The sequence below is a fragment of the Anas acuta genome, chromosome 1, assembly GCF_963932015.1.
Source record: "Anas acuta chromosome 1, bAnaAcu1.1, whole genome shotgun sequence".
NCBI lineage: Eukaryota > Metazoa > Chordata > Aves > Anseriformes > Anatidae > Anas > Anas acuta.
Genome location: NC_088979.1, coordinates 198,031,828 through 198,055,592, shown reverse-complemented (window position 1 = coordinate 198,055,592; position 23,765 = coordinate 198,031,828). Strand labels below are relative to the sequence as shown.

The window sequence follows — 23,765 nt, the reverse complement described above, 5'->3', positions numbered from 1 at the left end:
CAGGGAGGTGGTGGCATCACCGTCCCTGGGGGTGTTTAAGGACAGTTGGACGTGGTGCTTGGGGACACGGTTTAGTGGGTGATAATGGTGGTAGGGGGATGGTTGGAAAAGGTGATTTTGGAGTTTTTCTCCAACATTTATGCTTTTATTCCGTGACTCAGCCCAGACCTCTCTCAGCCTTTGAGCACAAGGGGGGAACCTGCGAGCTCCCCGCGCTGTCGGCCGCCCTCCTTTGTCTGCCAGGGACCCCCGGGACCCCTTTGAAGCCCCCCGGGACCCCATTTTGAGGTCTCTCCCCACACCCCCACGGCGCCAGGGGTCGCTGTGGGGAGCTCGGCGGCCCGAGGCCGAGCCCCAGAAGTGACGGCGTTGTTTTGCTTCGGCACCTCCGGCGGAGGAGGAAGAGGAGGAGGAGGAGGAGGAGGAGGTGGTGGTGGTGGTGGTGGTGGTGGTGGTGGTGGTGGTGGTGGTGGTGGTGGTGGTGGTGGTGGTGGTGGTGGTGGTGGTGGTGGTGGTGGTGGTGGTGGTGGTGGAGGAAGGCCGCCATGGACATCCTGAAGCGGGAGATCAGCCGCAAGCGGCAGCAGCTGGAGGACAAGGAGCTGGTGGGGGTGAGGCTGGGGGGGCTTGGGGACACCGGGGGGGTCCTTAGGGACAGCGGCCTTGGGGTCAGGGCCCCGCCGCGTTCCTCTGCCTGGGATGTTTTGGCTGGGGGTTAGGGCAAGGGAGCCCTGCTCTGGACACGCTCCAGGGCCTCGATGTCCTTGTAGTGAGGGGCCCAAAGCTGAGCACAGCACTAAAGGGAGGTTGAGGGCAGCAGAGTGCTTTTGGGAACGGCTGAGTGGGGATTTGGGTGTTAGGGGGTGAAGAGCGGCAGTTGGTGGCTGCTGTGGGTCAGGCAAGGTACAGAGAAGGGAGTAATACTTCATGTTAGAGCCAAAGTTTAATGTGATGTTTTGGGGTTAAAACAATCTTTTGGTCTGCAGCAGAAGTGTACTCGTTAAACACACATTAGGGGGAAATTCTTCACTCTGAGGGTGTTGAGGCACTGTCCCAGGCTGCCCAGAGGAGCTGTGGCTGCCCCATCCCTGGCAGTGCCCAAGGCCAGGCTGGATGGGGCTTTGGGCAGCCTGGGCTGCTGGGAGGTGTCCCTGCCCATGGCAGGGGGTGGCACTGGGGGGGCTTTGGGGTCCTTTCCAACCCAGACCATTTTTTTTGGTGACATTGGGAGGCTTTCAGGTGGCCTGCGTTCACATTTGTCAGTTTGACAGCAGTGGTTGCTCACCTGGACCAACCGCCCCCCTACCACCACTATCACCCCCTAAACCATGTTTAAAACTGCAGTTACCAGCCACAGAGTCTGGATGGTCTCATCAGACACATTTCTTCACAGGTGCACCGATTTAGTATACAGAATGCATTGCACAAAGATGAGTACTCCCATTCGGTTTATTTAGTGTGAAGTCACATTTTTAACGTGTTTTTTAAACATACTTCCTGTACTGTACAGTCTGAGCCTTGTTGTGCACATCTGAAGTGGAGCTTTATGCTACCTGGGACCGTGATCTTGTGTGACAAAGTTTTTTTTTCTCAAGCACTGGTGACCTCATTGGACTTTTCAGGCCTGCTTATAACTGTGCCATGAAGTCACCCTGTATTGCTGATTTTCAGAGGTGCTCCCAATTTGTGCTTTTTACATGGCACTGCAGCCAGCTCTGTGAAAGGAGGTAGCTGAATTCACCGCATCAAGTAAGGAGGTTCGAGCTGTTTTCCCACAGGTTTCTGAAACTGTAAAATGTTAACGGCTTTCCTCTCTTTTAGGGAAATAAGAAATATTTCAAACGCAGTGAGTTAGCTAAAAAAGAAGAGGAAGCCTATTTCCAGAGATGCGGCTACAAGGTATTGTACTTATTCTTTCAGGAATTTGTGTGTTTTGCTTTGAAGTCTACATTTTATTCTCAACAGTATAAATGTTGTTAATGATAATTGTTGTTCTTTGTTCAATCTGTTAATGTTATACATTAGCCTGTAAATGAGAAGCCACCTGGAGAGGTATGAGTTTCCGAACCCATTTTCAATGCAGGAAAAGATATGCATGACGTACAGCTACTTAAGTTTGTGTTATGGTTTGGCTTTTCCTTTTCTTTCTTTTATTTTTTGTGGAAAGCATGAAGTGGCTTGGGATCAAAGCTTGTCTCCTTTCTTTTCAAACTGTGCTTTTAGGCATGAACACTGGATCTGATATAGCCATCTCCCCTTGTTGAAAAGAATGGATACACTGTCCATTCAGCTCACTTTCAAAATCTTATCAAAACGTCCAAAAGAAATCAGTATAGTGTGGGTGCATACTAAAAAGACCTGCCAACCCTTCCTACTGTACGGATTTGTTCCTTTGGCCATCAGCCATCCAGCACTGAAAGAGCGCCACGCCGCGTTTGTTTTCTGGCTGGCAAAACAAGCAAACAATTGGTAACGTAGGGTGCACTTGGAAACAAATGAGTAATCTGGAAGGCTTTGCCTCGTAAGGGTGTCAGGGAAGTAGTTCTCCTGCGATGGAAAGAATACAGTTTTATTTTGTGTGCATCTGCCTGCCTGCCTGATTATTCTATGTGGATGCGAGGGGGTCTGCATTCTCCTTAGAAAGACAGAGGCTCACTGTCTTGTTTACTGTTCCTGGGCACGGACAGGAACGTTGTTCTCAATTGGACGTGTCGCAGTCAGTGACTTATTCTGAAACCTTGATCCGTTTGTAGACTTATTTGAACACCCACGCCAAAACGACTTCTGGAACGTGCAGCATATAGTCATGGGGAAGGGGTCTGTGAATGCAGCCGCTCTTCTGAGTTGAAGTGATGGCGTGGTGCTTTGTGAGCATTAGCCTGAATTCTTCAGAACGATGCACAATGGTTAAATGGGATCTCTGTGCTGCTACGAGATGGGTTTAGACTTGAAATGTAACCCTCAAAATGGTTTTAAAATAAGTTGCTTTGTTTAGTAACTCTTCCGAGCCTCCCAGATTTCTGCATTTGCTCTTTACTGCATTAATAAGATGTAGAATATGGACTGATTTCTTTTCCATTCGAGGTGCTTTTCTGCTTTGCTGAGATTTAATAAGTTAAATTCATCTGATTTGCTTGAAAAAGAAAGCGCTGAAACCAAAATAACTGTGGTAAAAATACCACTCGTAACTTGAAGTCCATCTGACAGAACGGACCAAATCTTTTTCCCCAATGCTGCTGTCTCTTTATGATTTCAGGAATGTTTGTAAGTTAAAGTTTGTACCTATCCTTCTGCCACGGGAGTGTATTTCTTTATATAGTTACATGGCTCCGTATTTTCTGTCTCCTGTCCACTCCCCCTCTCCTGCACTGATGGAAGTTTATTTTTCCCCTCCCTTTCTGTGTGAAGCATTGATTTGATTGTCCTTCCCTTGCTCGCTCTGAACACCTGTGATTGTAGGATTGATTTCTGTGTCGGGTAGCATAGCACTGAATAGAGATTTGGGGCTGAACCTTGGATCTGGAGCCATCGGGGTGGATCCCTGCATGGCCATGGAGCTGCTCTGCCTTGGGAGAATATAAAAGCTACTTTAAAAATAATCTGTCTGGTACAGTCATCAGACTACTCAGCCTGAGTACACACACTGGAAATGACAACGTGCTGTCCTGGCACAAAGAATGGTGTGGGATTAAGTGGGATTATTCCCTATTATCAAGGACAGAAAGGAAATAAATTTTAATAAGTCTCAGAGAAAGCAAGTTATGAATGAGCACTGGAAATGTTTCCTATTATAGGAATATTACTGACAGCAGTCTGCTCATGCTATCAGCAGTGTCAAACTTGAGCTTACAGAGGGAACTGTAGTTACATGGCTGCTGTCTCCGAGTTACTTTGATCAAAGGGGGATCTTTTTGCATTATTAAAACATTGAGTAATGAAGAAGGAAAGCTCTGTTTGATTCGGGGACCTTCTTTTAGATGAAAAGAAGTCATTAATGAGATGCTATCTTTATGAGGAGGTGTAGGTATGTTTTTTTTTTAAACCCACAAGAAGCTGTGCTCATTTGGCAAGCTTGCTAGGAAGATTTCCTTAAACAAGCACCTCTCGAAGCCCAGCTGAACAGGTACCAAACATTTCAGGCTGACTGGACGTAGCAGCCCCGTTCTCTGTCTGCTCTTGGGTTTTCATTTCTGCCAGTGTGCCCAGGCTTGTGTTTGTGCTACTGCCTGGTGAGCTGGATGAGGTTTAGTGGGCTGAGAGGAGTACCTTTCTGTTTGTTTGCCAGATTATTTTCTGTTTGAGTTGTTCCTCCCAGCTGGGCCATCGCACAGCAGAGCGAATGCCTTCGTGTGGGGATAAGGCAGGGGCAGGAACCAACAGGCAGAGGGTGGGTTTGCTATTTTTGGCACCCGTGCTGACACGTGATTGACAGACTGAAGCAGTTGTCCTTTCCGGTTGCAGGTTGCTTCCTGCAACCTGCAGAAGGCTTTGTTAAATACAGACACTTTTAAAAGCTTTTATTGTTCTGTGAAATTCAATTACAGTCAATAAAAACTGAAACTAGAAGCTCGTAGTTGTATTACAATCTGTGTTGCAGAGTTCCTGTACTTTTACATTGTTATCTGGATGTAGGTTTATTTCCATCTGCTTATTAGTAACTGTCTGTTAAATGTAGGTGCAGCAACAGGAAGAGGAGGAGAAGCCACTGACTTCAACAAATCCAGTGCTGGAACTTGAACTGGCAGAAGAAAAATTACCAATGACTCTCTCCAGACAGGAGGTAAAATCCACAATCAAAAGCTGAATTTTTCAAAGTATTTTTTTCCCCAACTTCTCTTTGTAGCCCATAGTTTCTAAATCTTATTTCAGATCAAAATGTAGGAAATTTATCTTGATTTCTAGAAGAAATCCTGAAGCTAGAGCAAATGGTGTGCCCTTTTTCCTTTCTAAGTATAAGAACACCTATGGGAATGTGAATTCACAAAACAGATCTATACCCCAAAGTAGAAGAGAAGCAGGAAATTTAGAAATAATATTAAATATAGAATAAATTATCTGGGAAATACCAGAATTCACAGCTGAGATCATCCAAGATGTCATTTTATCCCCTTAATTTCACAAGACAGTTCAGGTACAGAACTTTTTGTGTGGGCTATTGGTTTCATGTTTCATTTGAGATTTGGCTTGAGATTTTGGCCTGCTTTGATCAAGGTGTGATCCACCCCCTAGTTCTGATGTTTTTGCAAGTTAAATGTTTGCTAGTGTAGGCAAGACACTTGGAGAACTGAGTGAATGAATGAATGTCTCCATGAATTTGGTTGCAATTGTCCAGCTACTCTGCTGGTGTAGTTTGGTCACCAGAATATTTCTTGGTGGGTCACTAAGCCTATTGCTTGGTACACCGAATGAATAATGTGTGTAAAGTCTAAACAGATTCATCAAGCAATGCATGTGCTAAAGATTTGGGAGAATGAAGTTCAGTTCTTGGCTTTGCCCATAACTTTGCAAGTCAGCCAAGGGAGGCTGTTAACACCTCAGTTATCCTTAAATCATATTAGATTGTGGGACTTAATATTCGCCAAATGCTTAAGGAAGAGAATTTTCAATGTGCTGGGACAGCGTGCAGCCTTGTTGGGGCGTATTTTATTGCCCCCGACAAGTGAGAGTGAAGGAAACAATCATCAGCTTCCTTTGTGATCTTGGAAATAGTATTTATGCCCTGCCAGCGCGATGATTTTTGTGTATTTGTTTAAACAAGTCATAGCAGGAAGAAGTTAGATTATAGGAAACGGCTTGGGGTTTTATGCAAAATTTAGATTGGTAATATTTGGAGTGACCTTTCGCTGAAATACCGTGGGAATTCTAAATGTAGATTGTAAAGTGTCTGGAACATTTTTATACTGCTTAAAATATCGCCGTTTCCTCTCCAGTCCAGCACAGCTTGTTATTTTAAGCAAAGAAAATAAATCTGGCCTTCAGGATTTTATTTTGCTTCCTTTATGGGTTTGCGTAAGGGGATGCTTTGATTCATTCCAGGTTATCAGGAGGTTACGAGAGAGAGGTGAGCCGGTGAGACTGTTTGGAGAAACAGATTATGATGCGTTTCAGCGGCTGAGGAAGATAGAAATTCTTGCACCTGAAGTGAACAAGGTAACTCTTACTTACTTATTAACGGTGGGATAACCACTGAGGAGTGCTCTGAAAGTTCTGTGCACAAGTAAAACGCCTTATGCTAGCCAGTTCCACCCTAGAAATCTTCTAGGCCTTTTCAGATGACGAAGGGGCCTCCAGGTGTCAGTAAAACCTGAGACCTTTATAAGCAGCAGAGAAGATAGTCACTTACTGTTCACACTAGCCTGTTTGTTCAGGTAAGAAAGAAAACACTCCTGTGTTCCTGGTATGTTAGTAAATTTGCAAATCCCTCTATTCCAGAGCTATCACTTGTTAAGGAAGCTTTGTTTTCTTCTTCTTCCATTTAAAGTATCCTTTGGCTTCAGAAATGACTAATAGATATATCAGAGTTTACTGATTTGTTCCTTTTGATTTAGGAATCGATCAGGTAAGTGAAGAGATGTGATTGGAAGGCAGCTGAGAGTGTGAAGCTATGGATTTTCTTCCATAATTTGGGATAAACTAAACAGTTTGAAAAAATTGTTGCTGGTGCTGCCTAGAAAAGGACAACTTCTACCTGTTCAAGCCCTTTAAAAAAGGCTAAATAGATCTGAAAGTTTTAAAACATAATTTTCCTGACAAAAGCTTCTCTCCCATCATTGTTATCTATGATAAAATTCTTGATGGCAGTAGTAGGAGTATTAGGAAGTAGCAAGGTTTTGTTGGAGTAGGGGATTTTAAACCATCTATATAAAACATTCTGCTTAAATCATTGGTAATAAGGGGAAGCTACGTAACTGTTTCATGTGCCAGCACTCAGGTAGTGCTACTTGCATTCTTTTCAGTTTTTTCAGGGTGAATGTGAAGACTTGTAGAGCTGATGGTGGTTATGCTTTTTGTTCTGTTTGTTTTGGGGTGGCTCAGTGCCTTGCTAGGAGAAAATGTATTGAAGGAAGTCCTAGAAGTTGATACAGTCCTCTGGGCTCTTCTCGTGAACCTATGGTTAAAAAGTCTTGCTTCTAGGTGTGAACACTTTATGCACATGTTTTTTGTAAGGTACTGAAGCAATCCAGAAACTGTTTGTTGAACTTAGTTAATATTCAGACAACAAAATTAAACCCGTGTGTATATTTTTACAGGAGTTGTATGCTCGCTGTGACTGTTCTGAACGGTTTTTAACTTGCTTGTTGTGTTGTTTTTATTATTTTTTAAAATAAACTAATTATTTCTTGTCTTTTCCAGGGTCTGAGAAATGACCTGAAGGCTGCCTTGGATAAGATCGACCAGCAGTATCTGAATGAAATTGTAGGCGGCCAAGAAGCAGGAGATGATGACTCGCAGAATGACTTGAAAGTCCATGAAGAGAATACCACTATTGAAGAACTGGAGGTATGTGATGGATAGAATTTAATTTAGGGAGTTCAGATGTACATGTATTTATTGTTATAATGTGGTGAGAAAGCTTCAAGATTGTTTTCAACATTGAATTTAAGCATTCTAAAAAGTCCTTCAGTATACTCTGTTAGGAAATTAAGGTTGCTAAGCCTTGAATTGCACCCTAGGGCTTACAGTAGACATGTGAAAACTCAAGGGATCATTGTTTACAACACCTCATCAAAAAAGGGACAGAGCTTTCTGCAAGGCAAGTGGTGCAGTTAGGATTTTCCTGTAGAGTTTTGAAATTAAAGAATTAAATAAAAAAGTATTACCTGATCACAAATTCTACAGCTTTTCCAATGGGTATTTGAGACGGTGATGAGCTTAGAGCAGATGAATTTTCCTTGTACAAGAAAGATGGACTCTGAAAAACAGATGCACAAAAAGAATGTTTGATATAAAGGCAGTCAGAACAACAAAGTGAAAATTAGAAGCAGGCAGTTAAAGAAAATACAAGTGCAGTGAAGATGTGCCCCAGGAACTTCAGTGCAAATGACTACTGTGCTTTGAAAAAATACTGAAGTATTTGTGTACGTGAGTGCAGAACGAGTGCCATGACATGCACTCAGCACCTGGTATTTCCGGGTGGCATTTGGAAAAGCACATTAACTTGAGCTAAAGACTTTTACCCTTAATCTTCAAACTCTTTGCAGAAGTTAATCTTCTTAATATCCCTCCAAATACGTGTTTAGAAATAATCTGATTTATAACCAAAAGCTGAAATGAATACATTACTAGGAGATAGCTTCGACCTTTTTCTTAGGGTACCTACCAAGAATTCTGGTGTAAAATACCTGTAGTACCAGGAGGGATACCAGTTGTAATGGGGCTGCTTTTAGCAATCTGTTAGTTCTCAAAATATTCCCTTTTTGATGTCATAGTACATCACCTCATTGTTTGAGCCATGAAAGCAGTCTGTATTATTATTTTATTTTTTACAAAGTTTGAAAGCACTGCAGTCTGAATAGCGCGCTGCTTTCACTGCATTCCCTTGAGCATAGAGGGTTACGCTGAAGGTAGTTCCAAATCTAGGAAATTTTAAAAATAAACTCACTTTGGAAATGTGAGGGAGATGGAAATAAATTATCCAGGTGTATCTACTGGAAAATGTTTCTAGAAATCAACAGTAATATTAACATTTCCAAGGTTTTAACAGGAAGATGGAGTATTGGGATGACATGATAGTGTGGGTTTCTTTTTTTTATTTATTTTTGGATTTACTCCCTCAATTTCATACTTAAAATTACATGAAATGGTAGAATGATAGAAAGCCCCGGTAAATCAGAGAAGTGAAATAACTTAAGGGGAAAAAAAACAGCAAAGAATTAAGAATTATTAAAAAATATTAAAATTAATTATAAAAAATAATGACTGTGTTCAGCTCTGGGGAACCAGCTTAAGAAGGGCATGGACCTGTTAGAGTGGGACTGGAGGAAAGGCCATGATGATGGTCGGAGGGCTGGAGCACCTGATTTATGATGAAAGGCTGAGAAAGCTGGGATTATTTCACCTAGAAAAAAGAAGGCTGTGGGGAGACCTTATAGTGGCCTTCCAGAACCTAAAGGGGGCTACAGGAATAACAGGGGGACTCTTTTCAGGGAGCATAGTGATAGGGTGAGGAGTAATGGTTTTAAGTGAAAAGAGGGTTGATTTAGATTAGCTATTAAGAAGATCAGACATTATTTGACTTAAATTTTTATTAGATTACTGAGTGCCAGTAAGTTACATAGCTGTATCATTCCATTTCCTAGCTAGTGTTTGGGTTTACTGGTGGGATATTTTACAGTTCACACTGCGGTGAATCATGCTCTGCTATGGTGGTGGAAAATATCTAGACAGTGTGGAAATCATTGCCTTTTTGTCTCCTGTTCTAGGCTTTGGGAGAATCCTTAGGACGGGGTGATGATCACTATGACATGGACATCATAACGAAATTCTTGAAGGTAAGCTACTCCAATAGATCAATTATTCTGTAGCTCTGACATACCTTTTACTACTATGCAGATACATTTATTTGGTGAGATTCCAGCTGCTTGGAGAGAGAAGTTTTCATTGTGCTTTTTTTTTTTTAAATTAAATTATTATTATTTAATACTTCGCTTTCCGCTGCCTTGGTTAGTCACAGTAGAGACTTCTGTGAGACCTGGGAAAGAGCTGTTGGGAGAGCAAAATCTGGTTCTACTTTCCCAGACAAAATAAATATGGTTTTGATTTCCGCATGATGATTGGGGCAGTTGGATGGAATTGCTTCTATGTGCCACGTTAAAAACTCAGAAGGAGTCCCCACCTGCCTTCCCTAGGAGCAGTGCAAATTAAAATGAAATGTCCCCTGGTGCTGCTTTGTGAAATAAAAGAACTTAGTGGCAAGTCTGCTGGCTTTGCTGAGGAAGCAGGTTCAAGTGGGTAGTACGAAATTGTTTCCTTGTTTCCTGTCAAGAAGCCTGCATTGTCTCTCATCTGAGTCATTTGCTCTTTGTGTAACTAATGTGATTATCAGCAGCCACAGCAAGAGTTGAAGCTTTTATTTGTGTAAATCGGATAAGTTGGCATTTTGGTAAAGTTCAGGCTGGGCAGGCAGACAAAGAAAGCTCAAAAATGGTTTTCTGGGTGGACAGAAGGTACATTTGGCAAGTTTGTTGTAGTGTGTTGAATTTTTACTGCGTGCTTTACCATTATTCAGGCTTCTTCTCACAACTTGAGAACCCATTCCTCTGTGCCAATCCCCATGAAAGAGGATTTTTGCCTCTTTAATTCATTCTTCTCCCCAAAATACTCATTTTGCTGTGTTGGCTTAAACCATGGTTCCCATCTGCTTTGGGGAGGTGGTCACTAGATGGCACTGTGACACAGATTTGCTCCTTGTGCAGTTTCTTCTTGGTGTCTGGGCCAAGGAGCTGAACGCCAGAGAGGACTACGTGAAGCGAGGAGTCCAGGGGAAGCTGAACAGTGCCACCCAAAAGCAAACAGAGTCCTACCTGAGGCCTCTCTTCAGGAAGCTTCGGAAAAGGGTGAGTCACTTGTCAATGTCACCGTCCTCTAAGACTCATTTAGCTGCTGCTTTCGAAGCTCACAGTATTTAGTGCCTTTTCCCGAGGTTCCTGTTCCTTCAGCTGAAGATGAGAGGAGGAGTGAGTTGGTCAGGGTTTTTGTGGCTGGAGCCTATGACCCCCAGTTCTGCCCTTTTTATCTTGACCAGTTAATTCTTCTGCCTACCCACTGCTCTTCCAGGTGTTGCTTTGTGTACCACTTACTCAATCCCAAAGAATTAGGATTGTGTTCTTGCAATTTGCCACTAGCTACTAGATAGAACCACTTAACCTCTCGTGCTTCAGATCCACCAGCTAAATAAGGAAGATGTTTTCCTTCATTAAAGTCCTCAAGCTGGGGTGCTAAACTTCATCTAAATGCTGAGTAGGGTGATTTTCCTGAGTTGAATATTTGAAAGTAAAGCTGTCTCTTTTTTTTTTTTTCCTTCTGCAGACGCTTCCTGCAGACATCAAAGAATCAATAACAGATATTATTAAATTCATGTTGCAGAGGGAATACGTGAAGGTATGTTTGTACTCCCCCCGTGTGTTTAGGCTGGCTGGTCTTAATAGATTGGATTTGTACTTCAGCATCTCCCTTTTTGCATCTTAAAGATACATAGCTGGAAATGCACACAACGCATGTTCAAATAAAACGAAAAATGGCTCCTAAAGGTTAGGCTGCAGATAGTGTTTGATCCACGGTCTGTCAGAAGGTCTTTTGATGGTGAAACTGCAGAGCTTGCAGGCACAAACACAGTTCTTCTCAGGTTATATTAAATTGCAGAGGAATACTGAGCTGGAAATCTGATACAGTAAGGTTAAATGAAGGCATTGAATTCACGGTAATGGGATGTTGATTAATTAATTAGCAATTAATTGAGGTGAATTGAGGTATTAAATCTGAGACACTGTCCCTTTCTTTGGCCATACTCACATTAGCTGTTCTGGTAAGATTGAGGCAAACTAATGAAACATTCCTGGACAAAGCCTGCTTTTAGGGAGGAGGCAAAAGTACTTCACACAAATTTAGAGGGAGCATCAGGCCTTCAGAAGAGGAACTCAGCTACTGATAGATTTTGCTTAAGCATCCAGAGGAAATTTAGCTTTGTTATACCTTTGGTTATCTCGTATTTCTTAGTAGACTTGTGAGGACTTGGGGAAATTTGTCTAGTAAGCAAGCAAACCTGCTTTGTTATTGAAAAAAAAATTGAGATGGCCTAAGGCAAGTTTAATCCAAATCGTTTTAAAGTAGAACCAGAAGTGTGGGATGTGTGATAGTGGGGTTTTGTTTTGGGGCTTTTTTTTTTTCCGTTGGCTGTCATCATTATGTTGAAATTGCTGAAATTGCCTTTCTGATGCCTCCCCAGTAAAGCAGTGAGTGTGCAGGAATGCAGTTTATCTCCTAGGTTCATCACCTGTGCTCCTCTGTCCCACAGGTGCCTGGCTGTATGTAAACTCCACAGACTCTGATTTAGGGGGAGGCTGAGTACATATTTGGAAGTGTTTTTCTTTAATGAGCCTAATGAGCCTTGTGCTTCTAAAGATCCTCATATCCTTTTCTGTTTTGTTTCCTCAGAGACTTATCTCTTGTCTCTTTCTGCCTCCTGTTATTGTGTATTTTAGTTCTTATTTTTTTGCTTTGTGCAGCCTGGCAAATGCTGTCAGCCCCGATTTCTTAGGGTTTTGTTAGGTGACATGCTGCAAAGATTTAACTTTTGAAATCCACCTGCGATGGCAGGCACATGGCAGAACGCAAGTTGCCCACTCAACCTTAATTAACCTTGTTGTGACAGTCCTGGAAGAATCTTTAATTGCATGCTCACATACCATGTTTCATTACAAAGCCATACAGCAGTCAGCAAGCAGGTGTTTGACTAAGGCTGTGCCTCTGAACAGTGCCAAATGTGAAGAAACTGCACGCACTGGTCATGCTCGCGACTTCTTACCGTGTAGTCTCTGGGAGATGATAAATGAACTCCTTATCAGTGAGCCTTACAGCTCTTTGCTAATAGTGGAGGAATGTCCTGCTGAAGCTGTGTGTGTGTCTGTCCCCCTCGCTTCCTGGTGCTCAGATGCCATGCTGCTTTTTTGTCCATGCTTTGTGCCTTTCACCCTTTTCTTTTTGTGCCTTTCTCCCTTTCTTTCTGCTTATCTTCCCTTACGCTTTATTCCCTTTCTTCCCCAGGGCTGGTGCCTGCCTCAGCTTTATGTTAAGAAATGGGGTTGCTGTCTTCATGGGGAGACTGCAGAGTCATTCAGTGCTGCTGGGCCGTTCATAAACAGGGTTACAAATGTGCTTGTTTGACCCAGTTTTTTAGAGAACTGGTTCTCGGTCTCTTTGCAAGCTAACCATTCTTCCTGACAGCTGCTGCTTTAGTCTGTAACCAAAATAGGAGAGGTGGGAAAGGTGATTGCAGCAGAAACAGGAACCTGAACAGGCTGAGTTGAAAATAATCCCAGGAATCTTTAGATTTTAGTAAGTAAATATTAATAAATAGCATTCAGTGCCTTCTTTTATCACCTGTTAGGTAGTCTGTAGTCCTTGCTTACCTGAGAGTTCAAGTGAATCATGTTAGGAAGGTGTCGTGTAAAAATTGCTTAATACCATGCAATGAAACCTGATTCAGAGAGGCTGGAATGTATTTACAGCAATGCAAAGCCACTCAAAAAACCCTTCTGATGCCCTTTTTGTTTTTGCTAAGTGTGTGTGTGCTGTGTTTCTTCAGGCAAACGACGCCTACCTTCAGATGGCGATCGGGAACGCTCCCTGGCCTATCGGGGTAACCATGGTTGGCATCCACGCTCGAACGGGTCGTGAAAAGATTTTCTCCAAGCACGTAGCCCACGTTCTCAATGATGAAACTCAGAGGAAATATATTCAGGTAACGGTAGCTTTGGAAAGCCAACAAATTTTGAAGTTAGGGGATCCCTGAGAGGTTCACAGTTAAAAGTGATGGGGTAAAAACATCCCAGAACAGGCGGTGTGACATCTATTTAATAGGTAATTCACCCTGGACCTGCATCATCTTTGGTGCTGGCCGAGGAATGAATGTCTTAACGCTTAAAGCTTTCATGTCTAATGCTTGTAATCCTGTATTAACACCAAAGTAACTGTGACCACATGCTTTATTCTCCTCCGTTCCCTCACTGCTTAACTTATGGTTTTAACATCACTGGAGTTTGATGCTCCTGTTGTGCTGCCTTTAACCACGAAATACAGCCCTCCTGCCTAGTGCTGCAACTAGATAATTGCTTTCATTTCACAAACACCTCTCTTTAGTGGTGTGGGCTCAGAATTCCAGGTTTAATTCCTTCTCTTCCTATTCATACTCCTGTAAGGAGCTTCTGTTAGTTGTGGCATTAATCGTAGTGCTGTTTTTTTCTCCGGCCTTTCAGTGCAGTGGGTCATCTCTCCTCAAACTGGTAAATGTATTTGCCTTTTGCCAGTTACAGTCTCAACAATCTAAAGTCTTTCTGGCTTAACTCTGAAGCCTGGGAGCAGCATCACAGAGCTCGGAGCCACTGACAGGAGAGGTTTACACCAACACCTTCCTGCTGCGGCACAAGGACTCCCACTGCAACTTCTGCAGATGCCTGCTAGTTGATTGCTTGCAAAATACAACTTCCCCTTCTATCTCCACTCTCTTTTTGAGGCTACAAGTATAACCTTTGATTTATCTTCAGCTCGAGTTTTTAATATCACAACCTGAGGAAATACTGTTGTGAAGTCAGGAGGAGCTCCAGATGTTCACAGAGCCAACAAATCAAATTTGATCGATTCTTTTGCAAGGTGAAAACTGATGTGCAGGTTACACATCTTCAGAGACAGGCTCTGCTTAGTTTAATACTTGCTGGGAGTTATCTAATGGATGAAGTAGCGTGTATAGACTACATAGTTTTTTGTTAGGCTATGTTAAAAAAAAAGAGATTTGGACTGTGAAAGAAGGTTGTTGTGGACCTCAGCATGGTTCTAATGGTTCTTCTCTAATTTTGGTGAATAATTAACTCTCTGTGCCCATTTACCACTCTTCTAGCAGTAAGATCTCAACTCTGTAGTGTTTTTTGATCTCTCTTAACATACCCTCTGGAAGATACAACATACATGAATTCCCCGATTTGTCCCTTCTGTCCTGAAAGTGCATCCATTGGTGAAGGAAATCTTCACGTTCATCTCCCCACTGTGAGTTCTCATCAATACTCCTGAAGTACACAACCTGCAGAGCTGATACAAAGTTGGTTTTCAACATTTATGTTCTTCTCGTTGGTTTTAAATACAAGGGCTTACTCAGCTGCTCTGCTTCAAACAGAGCACGTGGAGTATTCTTGGTGCTCCCAGCAGTGAAATTGGGATCAGGTTAGCTTGATGCACAACGAACCTGCAATCAACATCCCAAACAGCGAGTCTGTACGCTGCTGGGACATGCTTTTGCCTTTTCAGTGCAGGCAGGAGTCTGGAAAACATCTTCTGCTTAATCGCTTTCTTTACAGCGAGGAGCTGTCTCACAGATGGAGGATATAACGACAGGCACGTGACTGCTGCTGTGGAGTTAGTGTCGTTGCAAAATTACACTGCTACCACAGCAGCTCTCCTTCTTTTTATTAGGCATCTATGTATGACTTGAAAGAAAAAAGCCACAGGAGTTCTGTCAGGTTTTTTGGCAATCGATGCTTTAAAAGCATTAGAGAGAAAATTCCCCATTCTGCCTTTCTTCTTGATTACTTCTTAAGCTTGCCTCCACTGCGCAGGGCAGGGTGGATGACGATATGGGGAGGAGTGACACCTCTGCTCGCAAGACATTCGGTTTCTAAAGAAACCTGGTTCTTCTCCTTAGTTGTGCAGCGTGTTTTGGTGTCAGAAGTGGCTTTTTGCTCTTTTAGAACTGTTTTTCTTTTAATAATCAGGGTTCTTTTAAGTATCATTTATTGCGATAATGGTGTTTTCCACCTTGATGCTGAAGAGGGATTAAAGCATTTCTGTGATTCCTCACTATGTAAACGTATCGTGAGGGTTGAAATTTGCAATTGCTTCGGTTATAGAATCACAAACTCCTCCAATATTGGAAATCCTAGAATCAGCTAGGTAGGAAAAGACCTTCAGCATCATCAAATCCAACCATCAACCTGACCTACCGAGTCCCATCACTAAACCGTGTCCCTCAGCGCCACGTCCACACCTCTCTTGAATACCTCCAGGGATGGGGACTGCACCACTTCCCTGGGCAGCCCATTCCAATGCTTGACCACCCTCTCTGTGAAGAAATTCTTCCTAATTTCCAATCTAAACCTATCCTAGTGCAACTTGAGACCATTTTCTTGTGTCCTATCATTTGTCACCTGAGAAAAGAGACTAACACCTCCTCTCTGCAACCTCCTTTCAGGCAGCTGTAAGGAGTGATGAGGTCTCCCCTCAGCCTCCTCTTCTCCAGACTAAACAACCCCAATTCCCTCACTCGCTCCCCATAACTCTTGTTTTCCCATCCCGTCACCAGCTTTCTTGCTCTGCACACACTCCAGCAGCTCCATGTCCTTCTTGCAGTGAGGGCCCCAAACCTGAACACAACATTTGAGGTGCACAAGGGGACGATCACTTCCCTGCTCCTGTTGACCAGCGCCCCCAGGTCCTTTCCTGCCGGGCAGCTTTCCAGCCTCTCTTCCCCCCGGGTGTTGTGCCCCAAGCGCAGCACTTGGCATTTAGCCTTGTTGAGGATATTTGTAATATTTAGTACTTTGCAGGGAGAAAGGTTAATAAAAATGGAATACCAAGCGAATAAAAACCAGAACAGCAGCCATTTGTTTTTAATTCTTCACGTTAAGCTGAGCAGTCACTGTAGCCTGTTTGACAACGGCAGTTTTATTACAGAATTGTCCTTGTTTTGTTGATTCCCAGGGGCTGAAGAGGCTCATGACCATTTGCCAGAAGCACTTCCCAACAGACCCATCGAAGTGTGTGGAGTACAATGCTTTATAAGGCTCTCTGCAGGCCAGGCGTGACTCACATTTTGATCTCCAAGATCCAGGGAGAGCAGAAGAATCGGAGCAGTTTGTGCTTGAGCACCGACAGAAACTTCGTGCGGGCTCTGCAGAAAACCCATAAAGCAGCAGATTTCTCTACAGCTTCCTTTCAATACGCCCCACTTCTGTAGATTCCTTTTTAGGTCTATTCTTTATGCTGAACAGATCCTAAACAGATCCTGTACATGGCAGAGGAGCTTCTGAAGGAGGGATGACCATGACTAGGGGGTGTTGACTGTGCCCCTTGCTTTTATTTCAATTTATTATTCGGGGAACTGCATAGACCGAGCTCAGCCTCGCTGTTGTATCCTAGAGCTTTAGGTGAGACTCAGCCCCGCCAGGGCTGGATGTTGGAGGTTTTTGGCAGCTTTCCCACTGGAGGCTGATGTGGGTAGATGATTAGAGGGAAGCAGTCGAAGCTGAATCTCGGTTGTTTCTGTAAATATGAAGACTTTAATGGCTAATCTTTCATGTGGTATTTATCAAGAAAAAAAAAAAGGTTTATATATTTCTCAGCTGAAAAATACAGCCACTTGCAGTGGAAAGAGTTTTTGATCTTGAATACATCTGATTTGGCTTTTTTTTTTTTTTTTGTAATAGCATTTTTAATATAAACCTTCTGGGCTTGGGGGAAGTAATCTTACGGCTCTTGAGGCTTTCAAATCCTGTTTTTATACATCTGGAGAAAATTTCAGTCCACGGGGCATCGCAGAGAAAACAATTAGGACCTCCCATGACCAGGTACAGTTGAGTAGCAGCCGCAGCACTTTGCCGTTGTGCATCTTGTCTGGGAATGGGCAGGAGTCTTACAGCTTCTGAGCTCTAAATCTGTGTGAGCAGTGAAACACCGACAATTTTTAGTGGTGCATCTTGAAAGTCTAATCTGAAATCCCATGTTTTTTGTAATTACAAGAACATCAGCACCTCTGCAGCAGTGTTAAGGTGGGTGTTCCTTCTCATAAAGAGGCCTTTTGGGACGTAAAGTCAGGCTCCAAACAAACTGCTGAGTAACTGGGGTTAGCATTTGGTAGCTTGTGGTGGCTTTTCTGAGTCATCTGGTGCTCCCCACGTCCCCTGGCACCATAAGACGCGGTGCTGGGGACTGGGGAAGCGTCTGGGGGAGCTGCTGAGGTTCTTCTGGGGGCTCTCCGGGTTCTCGAGGGCCGTTTCAGACGTTGTAGTCTGGAGTGTCTGACCCCAAAGAAAATGTCAAGAGCTTAAACAGTTGAGAAGTAATAAAAACGAGGCTGACAAGATCTAACTGGAGCCTGGGGAGGGCTCTTCGGGGAGCAGACGGGGATTTGTGGGGAGAAGCTGGGCAGATGTCAAGAGCGTGGAAGGGTTTCATTAACATCAGCATCTGGGGATTTTTCTGCAGCGTACAGAGGTCCTTCAGAGGCATTATTACAACAGGAAACGTTTACAACACCGCAACTTTATCCCTCTCCCCGCCCAGATGATTTCCTGAGCCGTTTCTAAATCTTTAACCTGACCTCGAGTCCTGAACTCTTTAAATAATTGCGAGACGATGCCGTCCCTCGTTGTGAAGAGCCATAATTTCCTCGGAAAGTGCAGCGAGGGAGTAGCCAGGGGATGGTTTAGGGAGCGCTGTAACATTTGCTTTAGTGGGAACTGGATTCCTCAGGGCCTCTATAATAGCATTAGTCTGACTTTTTTTCCCCCTCCCACTCTTGAGCTAATTACTGAAGAGCAATTTAATGGCACCCTGAGCACCGGCTTGAACGGGGATGTGCCTCCTGTAGGGACAGGATTTCGGGTTTGGAACGTTTGGGGCTAATCAGGTTTAAGGAATGCGATTTGAGCAGCGTGTCTGCTCGCGGACAGTCCCTGAAATGCAGCCTCATGGCTCGCACAAGCCCCGTGGCAGCAGCTTCATCCCCCTGCAATTTGTGGAGTGGCTCCACGCAGGGAACCGAGGCAAACGAGCGCGTTCTCACGGCGCTTCCATCCCCGGGGGATGGCGGAGGGGAGCAGTGTCAGGGCTGCTGCTTCTCATCGTCGGTCTGAGGCTCTGTGCAGCTGGAATGCCCCAAATTGCAGCGACCAGACCCAGCCCTACTGGCTAATAGGGCCTTCTAACCAACCGGCCAGCCCAAACCCCAAAGACTTGTCCCTCTGGGCTTCTCCAGATGTTTGTTTCTGATAATTTTCGCCTTAGCCGGAAACAATTCTGCTGAATCCGATGACTCGTAGCCTGAGGCTGAAGTCATGCATTCCCCATGGAAATGTCAGGAGTGTTTTTAGGACTTTTTTTTTTTTTTTTTTTTTTACTGCCCCCGGCCGTGCGTTACGGCTCCCCCACCCCTTCCCACAGCTGGAAGGGGCTGCCTGATCCCGTACAGGCTCCCACAGTGTGGGCTTTCTGCCTTGTGTCCCTGTTCCTGCGAGTCGTTACGCGCCTGTAGTGCCTTGTTTGCTGCTTTTAATGCCAGAAGGGGCCAGGAGGGCCCCTCCTGCAGCGTTAATTTTGGTTATTCTCAGTTACCCGTCCATCCCCGGAGCCCAGCGTGCGAGAGAGCATTTCGGGTGCAGCCAGCAGGGATCTGCTGAGCCCCAAATCCCATGGGGTCTGTACAGGGCTGGGTTTTTGCGGGAATACTGAGCACTTTTTGCAGCAAAATCAGTGTGTCCCTGCCCAAAACCCTGCAACTGTGTGAGTGTCCGCACCCCGCGGTGGCCGCGCGAAGGAAGGATCAGTGCCGAGGCTCATTTTGAAAATGCTTTAATAAGGAAGTGTTGACAACACCGTTCTGCAAAATGTAAAGGTAACTATACAAATTCTTAATACAAAAAGAATAAATTAAAAGCAGATCTCCTTTAATTCTGCAGCTTTTTCTACAACATACAGATTTTTGTCCTTGGTTACAATTGAACGGAATCCAGTAAAATCATTTTACATGCTCTAAAGTCAATTTCAGGAGAGACCTAATTTTTTTTCTTTTTTTTTTTTTTTGTTGTTTTTCCTTTTTTTTAAACTAGAGAGTCCATTTTACACAACTCGTAATAAAACTATTGACATTAATATATATGTAAAACTTTACACCTAGTTAACTAAGCAGTAACTGGTCATCTGATAGCACCTGAATGGGGGGTCGGCTATGCCCGGAACTAAAACTAAGACAGAGTGAAAACGAATGGGACTGCTTCAACATTTCCAACACGCGACTGCATATAAGAGCATTTAAAAATAAACCCTGCCTCGCAGCAGAGCCAGGCACACAGATGTGCCCCGGGCTGCTGGCTGAACAGGGGGAGCTTCGGACGTGGAGACTAAGAAATTGTGGCTTTATGTTGGATGGAGCCTGGAAAAATAATTAAAAAAAAAAAAAAAAAAGGTAAAGGAGGGGTTAAGTTGGTAGTCAAGTGCTTGTATATAATAGCTATGTATATACCCCTCCGTGTTATACTTAAATATGTTAATCCCACATGATTAACATTTTATGTACATTTGTGTTTAATTGAATTGAGCTAAACAGTAAAACCTGTTTTACTTAATCTGTCTTTACTACCAGACTGGCTGCTCACGTGTGCCTTGATTGCAAAACAGAAAAGCAGAACACAAAGCTAAACTCAGTCCGTTTCTAGAAAGCTTTTTCTCTACTCGAGCCTGTTTGCAATTCAGGCTAACCATTTATTTCATTTTTTTGTTGTTTTTTTTTTTCCTAATTTCAGGGCTGCCACCTCTTAACCTTTGCTGCAAAACTGCAGATCTGGGCTTGAAGGAATGAGTGTGTCTTCCTGCAGTGCCCAGAGGCCTCGTAGTGCCGCTGTTGTTGAATTCTTTTTAATTAAAAGAAGGTACACAGAAAAACGAAAAAAAAAACAACAACAAAACCTGAAACCACTTAACCAGGGAAATTAAAAAGAAAACAGACAGTTGCTCAGAGCCCCTCAAAATCCGTGGGCTGAATTACCTGTTGCTGCTTAATTTGGTCCTCATTTAATCCTTTCGTTTTACCCCCAGAATCTTACCAGCGCATGCCAGCGATTGGCACCAGCTCCTACCCAGCTCAAAATCCAGCTAGGAGCTCACAATAATTCCCATGCTAAAGGCCCCAGAGCAGAGAGGGATGTTAAAATAAAACAGGATTTTGTTCCAACATCCAGGTAAGGGGTGCGATCTCACCGCCGCCTGCTGGATCTTTGTGCAGGTCTGGGAGCACGAGGCTTGCGTGGCTACCTTTAAAAACCTCTTGCCAGTTTTAAAAATTAATTATTATTATTATTATTATTTCAGAGGGTTAAGTCATTTATGCTTCATGTGTGGACATTAAAGAGCTTCCTTCCTGGCTCTGGACAAATAGCTCAGGTGTTTCTGCCCAAGCAGCCCAGCGGGCGAGGGCTGGGGAGCGAAGCCCACATTTCTTACACCTATCGGGGAAAGGAATTAGCATGAGCAGCTTGCGGGAATTTTTAGAAACCCCCTCACCTTGCCAAATCTAATTAGGAAGGACCCATTCTCTTTCGAAAGCCTGGAATGCAGTTTTCCAGCAAGCTTCATACCAAAAGGTGTGGCAGCCCCCGAGTCGCGGGGTTTTGTTCTCAACTCCTCGCCCTCCTCGTGTCTGGTAGATGCTGTTGCTCTTGGAACACGCGCACGCACACTCGCACTTCTGTTTTGTTTTTTGTTTTTGTTTTTTTTAATTATTTTTAAACTAAAGCTAACTTCAGTTTCTGCTTTTCGCAAAGTAACCCCCCTCCAGCCGTTCCTGTAATGCCTTTCCCATAGGAAATCATCGTTTGCACGCGCCAACGGGGGGCAGGGACCTCCCCCCCGTCTAGTGGCAATAAAAACAGCATAGCACCGCAGTGAAGGCTAGACGTGCCAGCTTCGACATCCACCGAGAGAGAGAGATAGAGAGAGATTGTGCACTGGTTCGTTACAAAAGTGTCTTTGAGGCCTTTTAAAGTTCCATGGCTTGACGTGTATAAAGCATTGCTCCAAAGTACGTGTAAACTTGCAGCTTCTTCCACGACTCTCGCGGCCGATTTCCTTCTGGTAGCAGGCGGCAGGTGCCCGGCACCTCCTGTCCTTCCTTCTCTTCCTCAGGGCTGCTTCTTGCCCCGAGGAAATCTGCCAGCCCCGCTGCTGCTCCCCGCCTGGTGCTGAGCCCTTTGCTACACCGCTCGGTTTGCCGGTCGCGCTTCCGTGCGGAGCTCCATCAGGATTTATTGGCTGTGTCTGCTTGAAGAATTTGGCAATTTGGATCTTCATCAGAGTATTGGGAAAAAAAAAATAAATCACCCCCACCCCAACCTCGCTAGGTGTTGGTAAGGAATCTGTGCCAGCCGCAGAGCTGTGCCGAGTCGCAGCGCTTGCCTCTGCTGTAATTAATGCCTCTGTGAACCTCGTTTGCCCGCTGTAATTGCAGCTCGTAGATGCTGTGCTACCAGCCCAGACCTCCAGCGGGTCTTCGGCACGTGGGGTTCGGTTGCTGCTGTCGAGATGGGCTCAAAGCAACGAAGGAGAAGCTGTTTGCCAGGAGGTGCTCGTGGCTGGCATCGAGGCGAATGAGATGCTCCCAGAGCAGGGCCCTGCTGGACAAACTCACCCCGCTGACGTGGGTTTGGTGATTTTGTGCAGCGCAGACCTGATTGTGGGACTCTGACACATCTCTGAAGTGTCAGGATTTCACTTTTTCCTTAAAAGAAGCATTTTCAAGGAGTATTTCTCAGCCTCTGTCCCATTTTGTGTCAAACCCACCCCCCACCCTATTGAAACCGATGCTGTTTTGGCTTCGGATCGCAGGTCATGGACGTCTTACTGCTGGTACGTGCCACAGAGCAGTAAGATTTGTGGAAACCTCGACAGGCTCCCATCGTTTAGAAGGAAAACCAGCTTTTAAATCGCCGACTGGCTGCTCCACGCATCCGCTGCCCTGCGGGCTCCGGGAGGGACGAGCACCAGTCTGGCAAGGGGAGGCACTGCCGCGGTCGTGGTGGATGTCTCGGGGCCAAATGTTACCGAAATGTCGAATTGCATCGTGAGAAAAGTGCTTAAAGAGTTGAAGCTGGTGCTGGGTGACAGTGCATCTGGGTAAGGCAAATGAGAGGCAGTGAGGTGAGCTCCGAATGGCGTCGATGGGATTCGCTTGAGGTCAGGGGTTCACACTAGAGTCCCAGGCTTGGCTTTTTCCTGTCCATACCACTGGACGTCTGCTAGTTCTGGATAGAGGGGAGGATCCAGGAAACAGCTATCGGTGTAGCTCCTGCGGGAGAAAGGGAACTGGGTTAGGGGCAGCCAGGGCTCGCAGAAAGCATCGGGCTGCGGGTGGGGAAGATCCCAGAGCCCGTCTTCGGGGTGGAGGCTCCGCATTGCCCGGCAGCCCCGGGGTTACGGGGCAGGAACAGCAAAACCAGGTGGTGAGGGTGAGGCATGCTGGGGGGTAGCCCACATTTTGCCTCAAGTAGCCCGGTTCTCGTCTCGCAGCACCTCTCGTGGCAAGCTATGGGGTCGTTTGCCACGTGGCTTTTTGGTTGCTTGCACAGAGCCCGGGAGGGATTTCAGGGGAATTTGCTCTCCAGGCTCGGATCAAGGTCAGCTCCCGGCTTAGGCTGCGGAGCTCCTTGCCTGGAGAAAACCCTGAGGTCAAAATCTTGTTGAGATGGGGGGAACCTGAGCAAGGCCAACCCATGCTGCCCCTTAAAGAGCCTTTTGTTTCCCGGCTCCGTGCCGGAGCTCTGTGGGTTAGCTCTAGAAAGCCGGGCTCGAAATACTCGCCAGATGCCAGCTGTGAATGGCTGCAGATTCAAACGAGAGTGCCAGACAGTGGCTGCAGTTTAATTAAAACAGAATAACTGGGAGGGTTTTTTGTTCCCTCCACCCTTCCCCCTCTGTCTTCCCACAGGAAGCGGGCCAGGGCTGCTCCTCGCTCCGTGAAGCCTTGCAGCTCCCCTCTGCGGCAGGGACAGAGGAGAAAAGGGCACCCGGTGCCAGGCTGGAGCGCTGCTGGCAGCTCCATCCTGGTCACCCGTGCTCATCTCCCCACCACGGTGCTCCCAGAGCCTCCCCACGCTGCTCTGAAACACCCCCAGCCGTGAATTTGTCCCTGCTGCCCGCTCCCTGTGCCTGCTCAGCCTCCGCTGCTGGCCCCCAGCCCGTTTGGGGCGAGGAAGAAGCCCTCTTTCTCTGGGGAAAAAAAGCCCAGCAGCCAC

The 23,765-nt window shown here is 45.1% G+C and overlaps 2 protein-coding genes across 11 annotated transcripts in view; one reads left to right on the top strand and one right to left on the bottom strand.

The window, feature by feature from the left end:
- The first annotated feature begins 535 nt into the window (after window positions 1–535).
- Window positions 536–21,851, top strand: PRPF18 (pre-mRNA processing factor 18). 2 transcript variants are annotated; one of them, XM_068670005.1, is made up of 11 exons: window positions 536–611; window positions 1,822–1,899; window positions 2,026–2,052; window positions 4,676–4,780; window positions 6,037–6,150; window positions 7,354–7,500; window positions 9,423–9,491; window positions 10,416–10,556; window positions 11,029–11,100; window positions 13,304–13,459; window positions 16,465–21,851. In XM_068670005.1, exons 1-11 carry the CDS (start codon window positions 546–548, stop codon window positions 16,543–16,545), a joined length of 1,056 nt encoding a protein of 351 aa, XP_068526106.1. In that variant the 5' UTR covers window positions 536–545; the 3' UTR covers window positions 16,546–21,851. The 2 variants fall into 2 exon arrangements, with proteins under 2 accessions (XP_068526106.1, XP_068526107.1); XM_068670006.1 differs by lacking the exon at window positions 2,026–2,052.
- FRMD4A (FERM domain containing 4A) overlaps window positions 19,317–23,765 on the bottom strand; it is a 346,642-nt gene continuing 342,193 nt past the window's right edge. For all 9 annotated transcript variants that reach the window (XM_068670002.1, XM_068670003.1, XM_068669998.1 and 6 more), the window contains one exon: window positions 19,317–22,819. In XM_068670002.1, coding sequence (XP_068526103.1) covers window positions 22,717–22,819 — 103 coding nt within the window. In that variant the 3' untranslated portion in view covers window positions 19,317–22,716. The remainder of the gene's footprint in view (window positions 22,820–23,765) is intronic.